Source organism: Leopardus geoffroyi, chromosome E1, assembly GCF_018350155.1.
Source record: "Leopardus geoffroyi isolate Oge1 chromosome E1, O.geoffroyi_Oge1_pat1.0, whole genome shotgun sequence".
Taxonomy (NCBI): Eukaryota; Metazoa; Chordata; class Mammalia; order Carnivora; family Felidae; genus Leopardus; species Leopardus geoffroyi.
The window spans coordinates 27,442,355-27,461,931 of NC_059330.1; the positions used below are offsets into that span (position 1 = coordinate 27,442,355).

General features: G+C 44.9%; 1 protein-coding gene across 3 annotated transcripts in view; it reads right to left on the minus strand.

Annotated features, from left to right (window-relative positions):
* YPEL2 (yippee like 2) overlaps nucleotides 1-19,577 on the minus strand; it is a 104,227-nt gene that overhangs the window by 68,158 nt on the left and 16,492 nt on the right. For all 3 annotated transcript variants that reach the window (XM_045490664.1, XM_045490662.1, XM_045490663.1), the window contains one exon: nucleotides 13,902-14,215. In XM_045490664.1, the coding sequence (XP_045346620.1) occupies nucleotides 13,902-14,018 (117 nt within the window). In that variant the 5' untranslated portion in view covers nucleotides 14,019-14,215. The remainder of the gene's footprint in view (nucleotides 1-13,901; nucleotides 14,216-19,577) is intronic.

Genomic DNA, 19,577 nt, shown 5'->3' on the forward strand with positions numbered 1-19,577 from the left:
AGATGTGAGACAAAAGATGTAAATACCAGCACTGCACTGGTATTTAGTTAACACTCAGTAAAATGATAACTACTGTCATCATTATTAGAGGAAGATCTCCAAAGAGTTCTCTTCTTTTTCAAACAAATGTTAGTCAAAACCACCAATTGTGCCTTCAGGGAGTGGAAAGTGTTAGAAGGTAGACAGTGAACACTGGGGCCAGCATGCCCTGGCTACCTTCAACACAAGGAGAAGGCTGGGACTAGGGTGAGGCAAGCCAGGAAGCCAGCACCTAGCATCTTTAAGGAGGCCCTTGCTCTAAGTTGCTGCCTTTGTACAGCCCCAAGAGTGAATGCTTTTCAAGTCCTGTATCCTAGGTGACTTGTTTCCTTCCCTTAGGCAGGGCCTTCATTCCCAGTCACATTCAGACCTACAGAATAGGAATTTCTGGAAGTAGGTCCTGAAGATCAGTCTTTTTATCCCAGGTTATTCTGATGTGCTGTCAGATTTGGGGATCTCTGCTCAGAATCCCCATTTTCTAAGGCCAGTTTCAACTACATTCAGGCATATGCTAAAACACTGGAAAGTACAGAAGCCATCTATTTCTCCCCTTCACTTTGCCCTGTCCCAAACCCCATGACTACACCAAAAGCCACGTGAATTCTGAAACTCAGTTCTCACTATAACATAATAGAAAAACTCATAAATGTGGGGGTGCAATTGCCACCTTATAATGACTCAGTGAGCTTCAAGAAGCCATACAAGAAAGTCGAGCTAAAGGGAGTACCTGGCCCAGCAAACCAGGGAACTTTGAAAGGCCCTCTTCTCAGAGTTATGAAGGTTTGGTGTCTGCCAATGATTTATCTGGCTTCTGATTAACTTGAAGGCATCACAAGGAGGAAATGAGCCTGGCTGTGAATTACAGCACTGGCTTAATTATCAGGGTTTATTAACTTTATACAATATCAACATTCCTGTTCACACAGAGCTCATGGATATACAGTTTATAGAAGCTGGAGGAGTTGACTTTATGAACTAGGCTATATTATAATATTCTAGTCCAATCTCAATCAAATGCTATCATTCCCTTGCTTTAAAAGCGCTTTCAATGGCTCCCTACACATACAAAACTGAATCTAAATTCCTTAGCTGGGCCTTCTGAGCCTTGTGCAATCCACACCTCCTGACCTCCTGCTTCCCTCTCTCACCCTCTCCATCTCTTCCTGTGATTCCTTAGGCTTGATCTCCTCTAGAGGATTTCTCTGCCTCTGCTCAGAATGGACCTGCCCCCTCCACCGACTTTTCCTGTTCACTTAGAAAAAACTCATCCTGCTCTTTGCCCCTAGAGCATCCTGAATAACCACTCCCCAAAGCCTGTATTTCACTACATCTTATAATAATTTACCTGTTGGTCTTCCCCACTAGATCACGAGCTACTTAAGGGCAAACATTTTCATGTGTCCATTGCAGTTTTCCCAGTGCCTCATATTCAATATGTGCTGAGTGGTCAGAGAGGTTATGCGACTTACTCAATGCCACACTGAAGAGTTAGTGGTAGAGCCAGGCCTAGAACAGAGGTGGCTTGACCCTTCATTCAGGACTTGAAAGTGACGCCACTGACTCTGTCTGCAGGGCCCCACATTGTGTTCCTATTACAGTGATGACGTTGTGTGAAAATATGTGCTCTGTCTGGCTTGGTCAGCTTGTAACCTTTGGTGGGAACCTGTGGGTGCTAGATGGCTGGGCTGAAGTTTGGCCTATGCAGTTGACACCACAGTGTCAAACGGAACCAGTCAATGAACACAGAGCGTCAGCTCCTACACTATCTATAGCAAATGTAACCACTGTGTTGGCTTTAGATTCCTCCTGAAATCACATAAACATATTTCTCCAACATGCATTTCACAACTGGTTCCCATCTTGTAGCCTAGGAATCAGCAAATGTGCAAGGGCCAAACTGAGCTTCTTACCTGTTTCAGAAGTATTTAACTGGAACACGGCTATGCTCGTTTGTTTATGTATTCTCTATGGCTGCAGAGTTGGATGGTTGAGACCATATGGCCAGCAGCACCTAAAAATTTACTATCCGGCCTTTGCAGAAAATTTTGCCAACCATTTAGCTGCAGGAAGAGGGAATGAAGACTCCAAAGAGGCCCCTCCCTTCTACCAAGAGACTGGTTGCCCCCACCCTGGAAGGTAGTGGACCAAGTGGCTTTTGCATGATGTCATTTCTTTTTTTAGCACTGGTTACAGGCCTGGGATTCAGGAGATTTTGCCTGACTGAGACACAGAGGGGCCTGAAACACCTAGCACATGGCCTAACATATAATGGTGCTTAGGAAATGTTTTTTAAATAAATAAACAAAGGCATGGGAGGTCAGCCTGTCTGTGTCCATCCTCCCCCCTGTCAGTTTCAAGGTGACCAGTCATACAGGTGCCTGGCAGCAGCCTGGTGACCTAGATTTGTCAGCCCTTATCTTATCGGCTTTCCTTCCCTGTGTGTTTACCCAGTACCTGCCCCCACAGTGCCCAGGGCAGACTGGCCTGTTGTTTTTACACAGAAGGAGACAGACAGGGAGGACCTTTCCTCCCCCACAGATACACTTTGCTTTTTCTCTCTCCTGCTGAAGCCAGGATCAAGAAATATGGGGACTTGGAACTTAAGGAGCTCCAATAAGTCTGGTTTCTCCAACTTCCTCTCTCCTTTGGTTTCCTGGGTGAATTTGTCTGGGCGAGGGGGAGGTGGGAAGAGGGGTCTTTAAAGGGCTCCTCAGAGCCCTACCTGTCATTTAGAACATTCTGCATCAAGAGGGGAGGGACTGAGGGTAAAATTGTGCAGCTTTCAGAAGTAAACAAAGCAACCAGCACCCAATGGTTAGAGGCCTGTTCCTGAGAACAGACATTCCTCCAAAGCCACATCAGAGAACAGTGGGTCTAATTCTCCGGCCACCTCGAGCTGCAAGAGCCTAGCTGGCAGTTTTACCAGTCTGGGAGAGCCTAGGCTGACATTGCAGCAGAGGACAGGGACGGTGAAGAAAAAAGTTCTGCACAGTTGGGCATCTCATGGAAATTAGGCAAATTGGATGGAAAGCAATATGGAAATGTTGGTTTCTTGGCTGCCCCAGACAGCCCTGGGTACCAGGTACAGATGGGGATCCCTTCTACTGCCATCAGCTGCTTCTGAGGATAATGGGCTTTCCAGTGACCAAAGGGTCCTGGGCACAAGGTGGCTGAGGGCAAAGCATACATCTGTTTGCCACTATATTCCCAATACCTAACATGTGAGAGGAGTCACTAAATGTGGAACAAATGGTAGGGTTCAGTGCAGGAGGTTTCATTCTGGGATCTTTTGTTTGGGCAAGGAAAAACTTTTCTGTCCCCTCCGGTATCTGTTGGAGAGTTAAAGCAAATGCTGTTGTTGGGACCAGCCCTAACAGGGAGGAAAAGGAGTTTCCTGGGCCCCCAAAGTTAGATCATTTTCCTTCCGACAATATAAGTTGTCCCTTCAAAGGACCAAAGGTGTTGGAGGCAGAAGGGAGGGGAGAGCCAGCGCCACCTGCTCAGCCTCTCTCATCACTGGTCTGGGAGGGGAGGGAGTTCATGGACTGATTAGATGTTGTTGTTTTTAGCAGCAGCTGGTGGAGCCATCTCCTCCTCTCTTCCTCTCCTCCCCCCTCCTTCCCTGAGTCACACTCCAGCCACTAGCAATAAGCAAGGGAGGGGAGGGGAGGGGAGGGAAGCGGAGAGCTAAAGCTCCCCGGGTTAGGCAGCCCTGACCTCAGAGACAATGCTCTGGGTCACCGGGTCAAACCCTCCCTTCAGGAGCTGGCTGAGTGCTTTGCAAACAAAGGTATCAGATTCTTTTGGGGTTTGTTTTTTTAAAGATAATGAAAATAGCTTCTTTCAAAAGAACCTCTCCACATTCCCCCCCCCCCCCCCCCCCATGAAGCATCCCAGGGTGAACCAGACTGACTAGCAATTCTCAGCTATGGCTCCAACACCCAGGTTGCCTGGGTTGCTGTTGTCACAGTAGTCTAAGGTCTCTGTAACTGGTTGACGTGTGGGTCAGAGGAAAACTCGCCATCTGACAGCTTAGATGGGAAGGGGTCAGGGGCAGATTTTTCCATTTAAATTTTGGAGAGGCTTGACAGCTGTTTGCAGGTAAGCCCAACCCCACCTGTCCAAGAGCAGAGGCTGCCACTGTTATTTAATCACCTCCAGAAACCTGCTAGTCCCTTTGGAATTATAAGGAGCAAGAGATTCAATGTTTATAGAGGTCTCAGAAGACCACTGGTAATTGTATAGCTAAAGGAGTAATAGCTGAGACTCAGACAAAAGGAAGGAACTGTTTACCAGGACTATTAGGGGTGCCAGGATCTGGGCATGTTTGCTACTTTGGTTTTGCTTAATGAGTATTCATAGATAGCAAGTATCAGCCTTTTTGGAGCATTTACTATTATGTCAGGCACTCTGAGAAGTGCCTTATATTGATCACCTCACTTCATTTCCACAAAAACCTTACAGGTATCTAATATTAATAGTAATCCCATTTTCCCAATGAGGATATTAAGACACAGAGAGGTTATTCAACTTGCATAACCACTAAGTGAAGAAAGAAGTCAGGGTTTGAACCCAGGTAGTCTGGCTCAGAGATTGCATTGTTAACCACTAAGTTATGTTGCCTTGCATTATCTTCTGATAATGATGTACTAGAATCAGAAAAAGGGAGAGATGGAACACTTTAATGACAGTCTAATCTAATGCCTCATTTGGATGGATGAAGAAAAAGGAAAGCTACAGAGCACAGTCTTGCCCAAGATCATACACCTTGATGCTTCTGTTTTAGCCATCAGCCCTCTCCCCTAGACCTGCCTCCAGCATCTACAAGCACGAGTTATATGTAAGGCAGTAGGTGGTATGGCAGAGAGGAGGTGGCAAAGTACAAAGTCAAGAGGCACTCAGTTTCTCTGGTCTTTGGTTTCCTAACCTGTAAAATGAGGAGCTGAAGGGGAACATCTAGGTTCAAAGGCCCCTCTAGCTCTAATGTTCTGAGAGTCTATGACTCCAGGTCATTTAGAATCTTATTAGGAAGCAAGACAATTATATGTAAAAAGTGCCCATAACCACAATAACACAGACCATATTATTACAAGACAGTCATTAGTAACTACCAAATGAACAACCAGACTGTGAACTTCTATAGGCGTTCAGTGGAGGGAGGGACTCCTACAGTCCAGCAAGACAACCTAGAAAATACTTAAACCAGTCTTCAGAAATGGGTAGAGAGTGAATAGAGAGAAAGGAAGAAGGACTTTTCAGACAAGGCAAATGATAGGAGGGAATACAGGGTAGGATTTACCACCAATATTAACGAGAGACCAGAAGACAGTTGATGCCAAAAGGAGCCACTTAGGTCATGACTGTCAAGCTATGGTAAAGAAGGCATAGACCTATCTAGACCTGTATCCCACACAGCTTCTTGGTAACCTACGACCTTAGAAAAGTCACTTAATTCCCACCTTGAGGGGAGGTGGTAAGGTAAGTGATGGAGTAATAAGGAAAATGTCTAAAGGGCCCCCTAGCACACAGTAGATGTTCAATAAATAGTAGTAAAGCAACAATGTAGATTTTTCATCCTCTTTTTTTTTTTTTTAGGTTACCAACACAACCTCATCTGTAACACTCTCTTGCCCCCCACAGTGAGCCTTACACTCCCAAGTACCTCAAAGATAACACTCTAAGTACAGGAATCATGTTGGCTTCATCTCTCTATCCCTAGCACCCAGCCCAGAGCCTGGCAAGTTGTTTGAAATATAAAAAATATTCTTGAACTGAACAATCAGCATATGACAGTGGATTCTGGTCAGGCCCCCCCAAAAAAAACAGCCAAACCAGCATTGGTGCAGCTTTACTATTCCAGAGACAGAGGGAGTGCCAATGCTCAAATAAAAACACAGGGCAGGGGTCCTGTACCTACTTCTTGTTTCTCAGGAAAGACACCCTATTGAAAAGAGTTTCTTTGGATCTTAAGTACACAAGCTTGCAATCATCAGCCTCCTTATTGAATGCCAAAACACTAATGTACAAACCAATCTTATGATTGGAACCTTACAGGCATTTGCAAACCACAGAGTTAATTTTCAGGGTACGCCTCATAGCTCAAGTCAACATTTCCTTTTGGTATTTAAAGCAACCACATAGAAAGGATCACAGTTGAGCAGATTCATGCTCCAGCTGCCTGCAGTCTGTAGCAAAAAAAAAAAAAAAAAAAATCCACAGATGATTCACCAGACTTGGTCGCTAGCAGCTCCTCTACAATAAATTGGTGAGCAATTCTACTCGTGCCTAGATCATTAATTTTCACAGGGAGCAGGTATGACTATGGGACAGGTCTGTCTCCCAACCAGAGTATGACCTCTTAAACTCAATTCCTCTTGTTCATGACTACAAGTGATAGAATATTTTAAACCTTAGAATGCTTATATTTCTTTCCCAAGCAATGCTCAACAAAACTTCACTGAATAACTTCCATGTGCCCCAAACACCTGTAGATCACTGCAATGCATACACACTGGTTCCTCCATCTCTGGTCTCTTCTTTAGTAGTTCACCTACCACACTGTGACAACATTTGCCATCTCAAAGCAAAGCTCTTTCTGGCTGTGTCATTACTTGCTCAAAAGTTTCAGTGGCACCCAACTGCCAGCAGTATAAAGCCAGGACTTCTATTCTCCCAACAGTCTGGCTTCAACTCCTTCGACCTGTTTTCACACAGCTCCTCAACATCTAACCTATAGGAATGGCTGCTCCCTCATGCTTCCTGCCTGCACTTCTTTGTTCACGCTGCTCTTTTTACTGGTCCCTCCCCATCCATTTCCGCATGTCCAGGTTCTTGCTTCAAGGCACACCTCAAAGTCACTTCTTCTACCAAGTCTTCCCAGAACTTCAATTCCTAGACAGATGGATTTTAATGGTGTCTTTTTTGGGTTTTTTTGATCAACATCTTTTGAGAGCCCGCAGAAAGCTACGGAACCCTCTCTTGAAAAACAGATATGCACATAGAATTGAACATACAGTTTCAGAGATTCCCTGAAGCCAGTCCATGAGCTCCAAATTAAGACCCTCTTATGTCTGTCTCTATTTTGGAATAATATTGTCATTTGTTCATATATTCACTGAAAATCTACCAGTCTTTAGGAGCTGTGCAGAGTGCTGGAGAAACAAAGATGGTATCACAATTATCTCCTCAAGCATTTCACAAGCTAATGGAGATATGTGCCGTTACACTGTGATAAGTGCCCTAAGATAAACACAAGGTGAAACACAAATTTCAAGAAGGGATGACTTATGAACCTATTATCTCCCAGCTAGAGTCCAAGTTCCTTGAGGATAAAATCCTTGAGGGTAATATTATAATATCTACTAGAGTGCTACACAGAGTACATATTTAGTACATGTGCAATTACAGAACAGTGCCCATGAGACAAAACTGCATGTACAGGCACAGCCCCCACTGCCCTCCACCCCCACCTCCCAGTGGCCTCTGAGATCCAGTGAAGGTGGTTCTATGTTCGAACAATCATGCTATACAATTTAACCTAGCAATAATTTATGACTTATCCTACTCTGAAGTGATTCATTCTCTGTCCCAATGGAGAAAAGATACCATAATATACTACTCCTTACACGCTTCAAATGGTTTCTTTTCACCAAGGAACACTGTAATCTAACCATATCCCTTTGTTTGGAGGTTTTCTGTATAAGATCTGTCACCCCTTCCCAAGTGATCAACAGACAGCCCTTTTGCACTCCTCCAGAACTATCACTTCATCAGAAGATTAGGGCTTTCAAAGGTCAGGTAGTTGGGAAAAAGAAGTCAGTGATTTAAGGTTTTACAAAAGCTAAATTGATTGAATGTGTTTTTATTTATTTATTTTTTTTTTTTAACGTTTATTCATTTCTGGGACAGAGAGAGACAGAGCATGAACGGGGGAGGGGCAGAGAGAGAGGGAGACACAGAATCGGAAACAGGCTCCAGGCTCCGAGCCACCAGCCCAGAGCCCGACGCGGGGCCCGAACCCACGGACCGCGAGATCGCGACCTGGCTGAAGTCGGACGCCCAACCGACTGCGCCACCCAGGCGCCCCTTGAATGTGTTTTTAAACGGGGCTTATCAGTTTATGTTGGAACTCTTCCATAATTTATCACTTCTGCCTTTGCTGTACCTCAGAAATGCTGTTTAGGAAACCAACAAACACTGCAAAAGAAGCAAAGGTACCCACTATGGTATGGGTCCTACCAACATGGTTGTTACTGACATCTTTTTTCTTAAAGCCCATCGGCAACTCTGGTACAATCATAGGTCACGTTATTTCAGAAACAAAAATTTCACTTTTTATGCTACAGACATCTATAGGTTTACATATAATCTAGTTTTCCCCTCCCGCTAGAATAGAAATACTAATTTTACTGCATTACAGTTTTTTTAAGAATCGTTGTCACATATCCATTGGACACCAAAAACCTTTCAATTAATAAAATTGGAATTCAACATACATTTTGCTAGTTAGGAAAGCTCAGAATTATCTTCAAGAGCCACATCGTATCGTATATATTCTTTATGAATTATACTGCTTGCTGTGACACAGCTGTCATTAACACTACTAAATACAATCCAAAGCTCATTATAACATTTTCTTTTTTTTTTTTAATTTTTTTTTTTAATGTTTATTTATTTTTGAGACAGGGAGAGACAGCATGAATGGGGGAGGATCAGAGAGAGAGGGAGACACAGAATCTGAAACAGGCTCCAGGCTCTGAGCTGTCAGCACAGAGCCTGACGCGGGATTCGAACTCACGAACCGCGAGATCATGACCTGAGCCGAAGTCGGATGCTTAACCGACTGAGCCACCCAGGTGCCCCTCACTATAACATTTTCAAGACACTGAGAGAAAAAGAAATGAGTGGATTTTTAGAAATTCTATTCTTATATTTATTTTTAACATCGAACTTTCCAGGATATTTATTATACATTAAAGACAAGCTGGTGGGTGGTGTAAATGAAGAGAAACACATCCCTGACGAGTAGAATGAAAAGGATAGAACAGATCTCTAGACTTCCACATCAGCACCCCTCTATGTCCACTACCTATAAGCCACTGTGTTATGGGTACTAGCCTTTTTGAGAATCACTGGTGTTGAACACTAGTGCTCAGAAGCAGAGGTTCAGAAGCCACGGCGGGCAAAGGGGGCCTCTCAGTAGCCACTAGACCAATACATGGCCTCAGAACACCCTCCTCCCCACCACTTTTCTCAAAGCAATGCTGTACCTTACATCTAAGCAGGCAAGGAAAACCAAAATGCTACTGCTGTAAGGCAAATGGAACCCTACAGGGAACAAAAAGAACTGGCCTCCTAAAACCTCCCAGCCTCACAAGAAGGCCCAGCACTTGAAAACAGCCAGAGCTCTTCACACAGAGCACAGCTGAGGGAGCACGAAATACAGATGTGTGGTTCTGAGGCTGTGGAACCTCAGGCCAGTCACTAAGCTGCCCACAGCCTGTTTCCTCATGAAGAGAGGCTGGGCTTGATGATCTGCAATTCTAGGAGTTCTGTATTTGCCACCAGAAGATAATCTGACCTGAAGATTGGACATAGCAATAAACAGCTTTCTACCTTCCCCCTGCACTGGACACCCACTCTGCAGCCTCCTACAACAGCTTCCCTCCAAGGACCAGAGCAAACTGGGTCTTGGAATGAAGCCATCATCCCCAAAGTGAGTTTGTGAGAGGTTAATCCAACTCACCATTCCCAAATATCCTGCTCCACGATGCCATCAAACAGTGATAGGTCGGCAGGAGAGAAACAAAGGAAGGATCTCAGACAGAAAATTTTCAGGAAAAAAATTTGTGAAGATCCAGGCTTCCATAATAGCTAGTTTCCACTGCAATGAGCATTCGATTGTTCCCGCTTGGGGCAACTAGCTGTTCCAACTGAAACTATTATTATTTGATAACCACAGTATATTTTTATAATGGGGCTTGCACCGTGAAGTGAGAAAAAACAATGTGAGCAATTCCTCATGCCAACCAAAAATACCTCTGCATGCAAACACTCCAGCATTTAGACCACAACACCCCCTAAGAAAATGTAGGATGTCTCAGCACATTCCCTAGATAGTTCTGTCATCAATTCAAAGAGCACCCCACCCCCATCCTACAGAGCAATGCTGTTACCTTTGTGCAGACACACACAAACTTTACTGTCGTCCTCTTCTATGGCCTTTTCCTCTTAAATCAAACTCCTGGGCTCCAGGTTCTAAAGTGACACTACCTTAGCTAGACTAAATTTGCTTGGTATCCGGCAAGAACAATCCCCTCCGTCACCCCCAATCCCGCTTTGGAGCAAGAGAAGCAAAGGGACTACACTATGTATTTGCATAGGAGCTTTGTGATTTGCCAACCACCCCCACACCCATGATCTCATCCAGCCTTGTAACAACCCAATGAGGTAAACCTCCTCACCGAACCTTCAAATATGGTTATATCTACTTTCCAGGACTGTTATGGAGATGGCACATAGTAAGCACACAGGAAGTGCTAGCTACTGGGCATTACACACAGCAAATATTACTTCATTCCTTTTATTAGCGAGAAACTGAGGGGCGCCTGAGTGGCTCAGTCGGTTAAGCATCTGACTTCGGCTCAGGTCGTGATCTCACGGTTCGTGGGTTAGAGCCCTGCGTCGGGCTCTGTGCTGACAGCTCAGAGCGTGGAGCCTGCTTCGGATTCTGTGTCTCCCTCTTTCTCTGCCCCTCCCCTGTCCATGCTGTCTCTGTCTCTCAAAAATAAATAGATGTAAAAAAAAAAAATTAGTGAGAAACTGAGACTCAGAGGTTGGACAGTTGATTCCAGGCAATGAGGCCTCTGGGGATTTACAGCAAGCCAGGACGGTGGAAAGCCTGGTGCAGAATTCTTTCCACCACCTCAGTATAGATCCTAATTGTTCAAAACTTTGCAACTACACATTTCCACGGGAGCCCAAAGTCCTGACTCTGTTCCCAGTTCTCTACCAGCCACATACTCCCGGCTTTAGTTCTCTGGACCTTTGTGTTCACTTCTCCATAAGGAAGTCAGACTCACTTTTTTTTTTTTTTTTTTAAAACCAAACAACGGAATGTCAGGCTTGCAGATGAAAGGCTCTATTACAAGTACAAAGTATCATTTAATTACACTGCTGCTCCAGTTATCTGCTTCCCAGCTCCTAACTCCCACTGGGCAGATTCTGAAACCGCATAGGAGATTATGTCAAGAGGGGAGAACAGGAGAAACATTCTCTCCCTGAACTTTATTAAATGGAAGAGAGAAACAAAATGAAAAGAAAGGCCCATTTTCCAAGGAGGGGGCTGGGGCAGTGATCTTTCCGTTAAGTGGACCTGCATAAGAATCTATAGATTATTTAATGCTGGGGGTGGCTGCGGAATGAAATAAAGGAATCTTTGTGCCGTGCCAGCCACAGTTCCCTCACCCTCTCCCCACAGCCAGGCATTTAACCCAACTTTTTAAATCATCAAGCTCTAATGCACCCCATGTGTGCACCGGTTGTGGCCAGTGAAACTGAAGCCTGTGCTGACTTTGGCCTGGACTTGTGAATGAGCCTTTCTGCCCCAGAAGGGGCAGGAAGGAGGCCATGAGGCCAACAAAGACATTTTTTGCTCATCACTGGTCTTCTCCCAAGGCTCAGGCTCCACCCATCTGTTTATCTGTTCATTTACTGAGCTCTTGCCATGGGTCAGGTTCTAACCCACAGACACCAAACTAGTAGATATGGTCCCAGATGAAGGAGAATGTATAAAAGTTCCTGGGAGAGAGGAAAGAGGTGAGGAAGAAGGGATGCTGTTGGCTGAGGCACAGAGGACTGAAATACCCCCATCTGCATATTCAGGGATGTTGCTTAGTTCCAAGTGGTTGGAAAATAAAGCAACGAACTGGCAAGAAATCAAACTCAAAAGGCCAGATTGTCCAAGGCCCTGAATACCAGGCTCCAAACATCAGTGTGGAAGGCCACTACCATCTCCACACGTTCCTTTCTGTACATCTCACAAGACCCAGCTCAAATACCACCCCTTCCAGAAATCCTTCTTGAACACACTCAAAGTAATTGCTCTCTCTCCTTTAAGCCTCCAATTTTGCATTCTTGGACAGCCTGTATGAGTCTCAACTTCTCCATCCATAAACTGATTACTATAGCCTACCTTAAAGTCTTCTTATGAGGGTTAAGTGAGGTAACATTTACAAAGTGTCAAGTAGCAGTTTTTAATACATAGAAGGTGCTAAAATACATTTTATTGTTACCTCAATTTCTTATGATACATAGCACTTTCTCGTGGTATTAAAAGGATGTCTTGACTTCCATTTTTCCCTGGAGATTTCCAGAAATAGGACAGCTCACATTTTCCCTCCAAGCTTGTAGGCCCCCTTCCAAAGCAAAGAGGACTGATTCTCTCTTTCCTCACTGACACAGCCTCCCCACATCCAAAATTCCAGACTTGAGGGGTTCCCAAAAGATTCAAGCTGAATCTGAGACAAGATGAGTCTATTGACAGAGAAGGTAGCTACAGGCTGGCTGGAACATAAATGGCATAAAGGAAAGTAATTAGCAGAAACCTAGAGAAGTAAAAGTGGGCCAGAGGTCAAGACTCTGAGGGCTCCAGGATTCAAACTCTGTAGTAACCCTAGATCTTGGAATAGGCCTAGAAGGAGGACTTCCATTCTTAGTCCTGATTTGAGAAGCCCCACAACCACACATGGTTGTTCTAGAACAACAGTCTAGGGACTGTTCTAGAACTACTGACCCTTCATCTCCCAGCCTTCTCTCTGGCTGGGCTATCGAGCCAGAGCCAGGGAAAGGTGATGCCACCTTTTCTAGAAGTTCTTGTAAACAGATCAAGAGGACTTTTTTTTTTTTTTTTTTTTTAATTTAGTCTGGGTATGATTACAGGCTGGCTTGTTTTTTTATTTAATGGCATGAAGTCCAGGTTCTGAGGAAGGATGGTTTTTAGAGGGAAAAGGTCCCCATGATCTTTATCCTTTTTGTGCAGCCTAGTAAAACCCATTTCTCCTCTCATGGGAATTTAGGGCCAGGAGGGGAATGCTGCCTGAAGGAGCCAGTTCCTGGATTGAACAACTGGGATGTTTATTGATTTATTAATAATCTCCCTGCCCCAACTTTAGGAAGCAGTTGCTAATGCTTTTCCAGGAAAATAGGGTTCCATTATTTCTTCTAATTTTGATCAAGTGTCACACCATATTATCTCATGTAGAAGCCCTAAAGATCCCCACAGGACAGGGTCAGCTCTTTACCAAGCCACTTTTAGTCCTCCCCAAAGGACACCCATTTTAGTAACTCAGTCATCTTGTAACCTTCCCAGGGGGCTTAGCAGGCAATATCCTTTCTCATGTCAGCTAAGAAGTGCCTCCTCTAAGATATCCTGCCCCTACCACCTTTCTTAGAGCTCACTTTCCAGGCATGCAGCCCTCTACATGGCATTCACCTGCCAACCTGAGTTAAGCCAGCCTAGCAAAAGGCTCCAATCACTCTTCAGCCCCTTTCCCCTCTGGCCTGTGAGCCACCAGCTCCCCCAGCCACCAACAGGGATGACATTTAATTTCCAAAATTACATACTAAACTAGTACACTCTCCCTCCAACTCAGAGTTATTTCTCAGTTGAGTGAGACAGCCAGGAAGGGAACCTGTAAAAACAAGACACAAAACAAAACAAAACAAAACAAAACAAAACAAAACAAAAAACCCACAAATATCTCGGGCTCTTTGGGAGAGTTTATAAACCTGTGCAACCTTATGAGCCAGAAATGCCCCCCAACACCCGGGGTGGGCAAGCAAGGCCTGCAGGGAACATGTACCTTGGAAATGAGTTCATCATGATTGGCCAAGTGGGCTCTGCAGTGAATGCAGCTGTAGGTCCGGTGGCAGGAAGGCAAATATGCCTGGAAAGTCTTGGATCTTGTCATCTTCACCATTGGCGCCGTAGAGCGTGGAGTGAACTCTGGAGTGGCCCACGAGGCACTCCCACAGGATGGGTCGCACGGGAAACACCGGAAGACACAGGTAAAGGCCGTGGTTTGGCAGGGGGTGGGTGTGGGGCACGCTCCACACACTGGTGATGTCTTCAGAGGAAGGACCCTCGAGCAGAGGTCTAGGGCTGGTTCTCAGCAGCCTGCAGTGCCAAGATAAGGGGAATATCATTAACTGATGGAACAGGGCTTCCTGCAAAGCAAGTAGAGTCCAACTGCCACCCAAGAGAGAGGGCAACATTTATAGGAAAAAATGACCTCTTCTCTATCTCTTGTCATCATTGCCAAGATGCCCAATGAATGAGAAAGAAACTACTGGAGATCCCAGTGTTGCTGCTTTTCTAGAGTTGGAGGTTCAGTATCAACTCAGGGTACTCAACAGCCACTCCACCTACCCTCCACCAACATTCAGAAATGGGCATGATCACCATTCTTAGGGGACCCTATAAGAGGCCAGGCTTAAGGATGCACCACCTGTAGCCCCAGGGAGAAGACTCCTAAGGGCCTCCTCTTCTGAGCCAACCAAGATATATGGCTAAAGGAAAAGGCAAAGTTCAGCCTCTACAAAGTCACTACATCAACAGTCACAGATATATGTCTCTTCCATTTCCACAGATACCTGGAGTCTTCCAACACTTGAAACCACTACCAGCAGAAACCACCATGCTCCATCCCACCCTTTGCTTTATGGATCAAGCATGGGATACAAAGGATCAAGTTCCCAACCAGCAGGGTCCCTTATGGTTAGCAAGCTCTTTTGCCATACCTTGCCCAGAAATAGATGCTTAGTACTTTTTTTGTTTGTTTGAAAAGCAAGCAAGGAAATGAATGAAACAAATGGCACAATCAGACCCCTGCATCTAAAATTCACAATGACAGTGAATTTTACCAGAATCTCTCCTCAACCCTCAAAGTTCCCATTAGTCATCCCACAGTGCCAAACATCTCTTCTGCCATTGCCTCAGCAATTTTATTCTACTAGGAACCAAGGACACTGAGAAAGTGGGTGGCTTCCAGGCTATGTCCAAGTAAAGGTCTGAGGGCAAAACCTCAATACATACCCTGCTTCTCTGGCTCCCCCACCTAAAGCTTCTGAACCTGCCTATTCCTTGGGCTTCACTAACAGGGGTGGTGTTCCCACTTGCCTACCTCCCAGAAGAGCCACAGTGTTAATTAATGCCTGCATCATGCTTTGAAGATAAAATTATTTAGAGAGCCGGGGGAGGAAGACAAATAAAATCAGATCTTCTGGGTTGTGTCTGGGATCCATCTGGATGTTTAGAGAAAGTTGCAAATCATAGTCCTCTTTTTCCTCTAAACCTCACTAACCAAATCTTCCAAAGGGATGCTGCCCTCCTCCCTGATATCTTTCCCACCACAGCAGTCACTGAGAGCCACTATACCCTCACTATACCTCTAGGACTCTGTATATCTTCCTGAATGACCAACAGCATGGGCCAGCATTAGGCTGAAGGACAACAGTGGCTCCACATTCAGGATGACCAATTACACATGAGGTGTCCAACTATTGAAGGGATTCAGACTTACAGGGGCCCAGGTATAGTGTTTTCCCTGCTTGGTCTCCCCACCACTATTTTTAAAGATGTGAAATCAGGGTAAACTGAACAGTACAGAAATACTTGGAAGAATTTGGAAGTGAGAATTAGTTTCCCTAGCTTTACCTCAGAGTTAGGCCTGGCCATAATAGGAGATGAGGAAGGAAGATCATGACCCCTTGGACCCAGAGCCCCTCCTTCTCACCATGGACATCTTTTGATAGCAGGTAAGGTGAGTCTGGTCAAAACAAAAACCCATGGTAGACCAATGGTGTTGGGTGTTGAGGTGTTACAGGTGGTAGAAAGAGACAAGTACCCTGCCTAGGGTTTCCTGAAATACCCTTGAACTTTCCAATACCTCTGTTTCACTCACAGGAAGGGCAGTTATCTCCAGGAAAGAAAGGGGTGGTAGGTCAGGGTAGAAAATAGGAAAGGCAAGCAGGGAAATGAGCTCAAGGCTTTCCCCAGGCCAGCTTCTGAAGTCCACAGCCTTAGCTGCCCAGTGGGGAGCACTAGGAGCGTGGGTCCCATCAGTCTTATACAAACACTGAAGGAAGAAAAGGAAACAACGAGCCCTGGCTGCCAGTCTGGGTTTATAGAGCAGCCACAGAGTCTGTTTTCTTATACATGCAGACAGCTTCTAAATTATGCATTTCCCCAGAGTAGAATTTTCTTCTCTCACTTCTCTTCTGTAGGAAACGAGAGGGGAAGAAAAAAAAAAAAAAGTTTGTACACAGGGGTTTCTGGTTATGCTCAGCTTCAAATCTGAATTCCAGAACTTGTTCAAAGCTCCTTCTGAGGAATAAGCATTTATAGTCTGTACTCAATGTGAACATGTCACATACAAACACATACCCATGCACACACATTCACTGCATACCATAGTTCTGAACTTAAAAAGACAAAAGAAAAATTGACCCCATAAGCAATATCTCAGGCTGCTTGGTACTAGAGAAACCCCGGGGAGCCTAAACAGCAGGCATGAGACTTTGCTGTTCATTCTGCTCCTCTCCCTCTTTTCATAGGAATTCACAGCCATCTAAAGGAAAAGCAAGGAAAGAAAAAGTGGCTTGCTGAAATATGCATCTTGTCCAAGCACTACAGGGCAAGCTGGAAGTAATGAGAGGGGGTAAGTAGAAAGCAAGCTGAAGCAGAATCAAGAGAGGGTCCTTGTGTCTAAAAAGAGAAACAGTAGGCTGTCACAGAAAAAAAAAAAAAAGGATGACAGCTAGGTCCAAAAAGTAATCATCTATTACTGTCTTCTTCCCTCTTAAGCGAAAATTTTAAAAGCTGCGTCTTTGAGTCAATTCTTAGGAAGGAAGGTAAAATAGATGGATTTTTTTCTTCTTTAAGGGAAGAAACTAGGGAATGAGGCTGCAGAACTCACCACATTTTGATTGTTGGACTTTGGTACCTGTAATGGGGCCATAAGCTCCATGGGGCTTCACGAGTCCAACTCGTTGAACATACTGGAGTCCAAATTGATTTCCAACAATAATCAAATGAGCTCGATACTTAAAAGCCTCAGGGCACATGTACAAATTAAACACCATTTTAAGTGAAGCAATAATCCATCACAGTGGAAATTAAAGGAAGATTTGCTACCAGCCCCAGCTGGCTCCTGCTGATCAGCATGGAAAGAAAAGATGTGAACTATTATGATTAAAAACAAAGACCCCAGATACTGCACTTTGAGAGCCAAATGCACAGGGAGCACACAGCAAACCTGGCTGTCCCACCTGACAGGCCTTTTCCACCAGGAGCCACAACCGCAGCTGGAACTCAGAAGAAAAATTTCTGAATGTCCCCAGGATGGAGGGGCAGAAGGGACAGATTCTCCAGGGAAGCCATGAAAGAACTCGATGAATGAGGTGGAAGACAAGGGACCACACAAACTGAGAAGGTGGAACTCACTAGGGGAAGTAACACCTCCAGCCACAGGACAGCACCAGTCTGTTGTTTTTGTGGGGTACTTGGGTGGAGGGTAGGCAAAGACTGCCCGGAAAAGAAGTGGGCTGTGGAATCACAAACAATTCCTTCTCCTTTCTAGCTCAATGACCTTTAGCAATTTATTCAACCACTGGACCCTCAGCATCCCCAACTCAAATAGGGTCATGAGCAGCAAATGACATGTCAGAACATACACAGTGTTGGCATACAATTATACCAAATTATAGCTATTATTTTTAGTGGTCAATTAGAAAAAGATGCTGCTACTTGAAAGAAAGAAAGAAAGAAAGAAAGAAAGAGGCTTGAGGATTATATCGCCATTTCCATTAGGACCCTCTCACTTGTCCTTGGGCAGCACAGGAGATGGCACTTTTGGGGTGACATTTCTCCAAACCTAGACTTTTCAAGGCAACAAGGAGGTGATGGATGACACTGGAGGAGCCATAGAAGTGCTTCCCTAATTGCTACTGAGGTCCTTCTAAGAGGTGGCTTCTTCAGTGGCCATGCTCCTACATGCCCTAAAGGACTGCCAAGAACACATCTCTGATTTATACAGCCCTAGCAGGCCCCTGAGCCTCTTTTCCCTTTCAAATCCATCCTCTGTATTGCAGCCATTGTTACCTATTTTAAAAGCAGATTTGACCGTTTTGTCACTCCCATGGCCTTCAGAAAGGCAATAGAGGGGGTGCCTGGATGGCTCAATCAGTTAAGCGTCCAGTGTCCAACTTTGGCTCAGGTCATGATCTCATGGCTCGTGCATTTGTGGGTTCAAGCCCCACATCGGGCACTCTGCTGTCAGTGCAGAACCTGCTTCATACCTTCTGTCCCTCTCTCTCTCTTTCTGCCCCTCCCCTGCTCACACTCTCAAAAATAAACATTTTATAAAAATTTTTAAAAGTTAAAAAAAAAAAGAAAAAGAAAAGCAACACAGAGCAGTAGTTAAGATGGGTTCTAGAACCATACTCAGGGCTTTTAAATCTGTTTTAACCTTTACAGGCTGTGTGACCTTGGGGAAATTTACTTAACCTCTCTGAACCATGCTACCATCCTCATTAGAAAACAGGAATAATAATATCAGCTTCATAAGACTTTGTGAAGATTAACTAATACTCAGCTTGTGCACCTGTAAGTACACAATAAATTCCTAGTGTGTACTACCACTGATAACCATCTACCATTGACACCCACAAACTGCTTCAGATTCATCTCTACCACACCTCATACTCTATACTCCCATTTTTTAAACTGACATTTAAGGGTCTACCACGTGTCAGGGACTCTCCTAAGTGCTCAGATTTGGCTATCAAACTCTTAGCTCCCTCTAATACACCATACTTGCATTTCACCCTTCCACAGTTTTGTTGATGCCACTCCCTCAGCCTGACACATTCTTCCCACCTCTTCTTACTAGGCCCTTTAACTTGTCCATTAAGATTCAGCTAAGGGGCTCCTGGGTGGCTTTGTCAGTTGAGCATCCAACTCTTGATTTTGACTCAGATTGTGATCCCAGGGTCTTGGGATTGAGCCCTGTGTTGGGGTTCCCACTGGGTGTGGAGCCTGCTTGGGATTCTCTCTCTCTCTCTCTCTCTCTCTCTCTCTCTCTCTCTCCCTCCCTCCCTCTCTGCACCCTCCCTCTCCTGCTCATGCTCTTAAAAAAAAAAAAAAAAAAAAACTCCACTCAAGTGCCACCCCCAACATGGGGCTTATTTGTTCTTCCTCTGTGCTCACCTCCATCTTAAGGAACCAAAATTATCCTTTTCTACCTCTGTATCCTCCATGAGAGGTAAGTTCCAAGGACAAGGACCATATTTTTGTGCTCCCTGGACTCAGCAGCAGAGAGCAAACAGTAGCAGCCATTATTGAACTGAACTCCCTCTGCTTCCCATTGGGCTGCTGACTAGACCAGTCCACCCCTGTGTGGATAGCAGACATGATTGAGGTCCCTCCCTTCCTCCTCAGGGTAATGAGGTAGGAGGCAAAGATACTCTGGGTCCCCAGG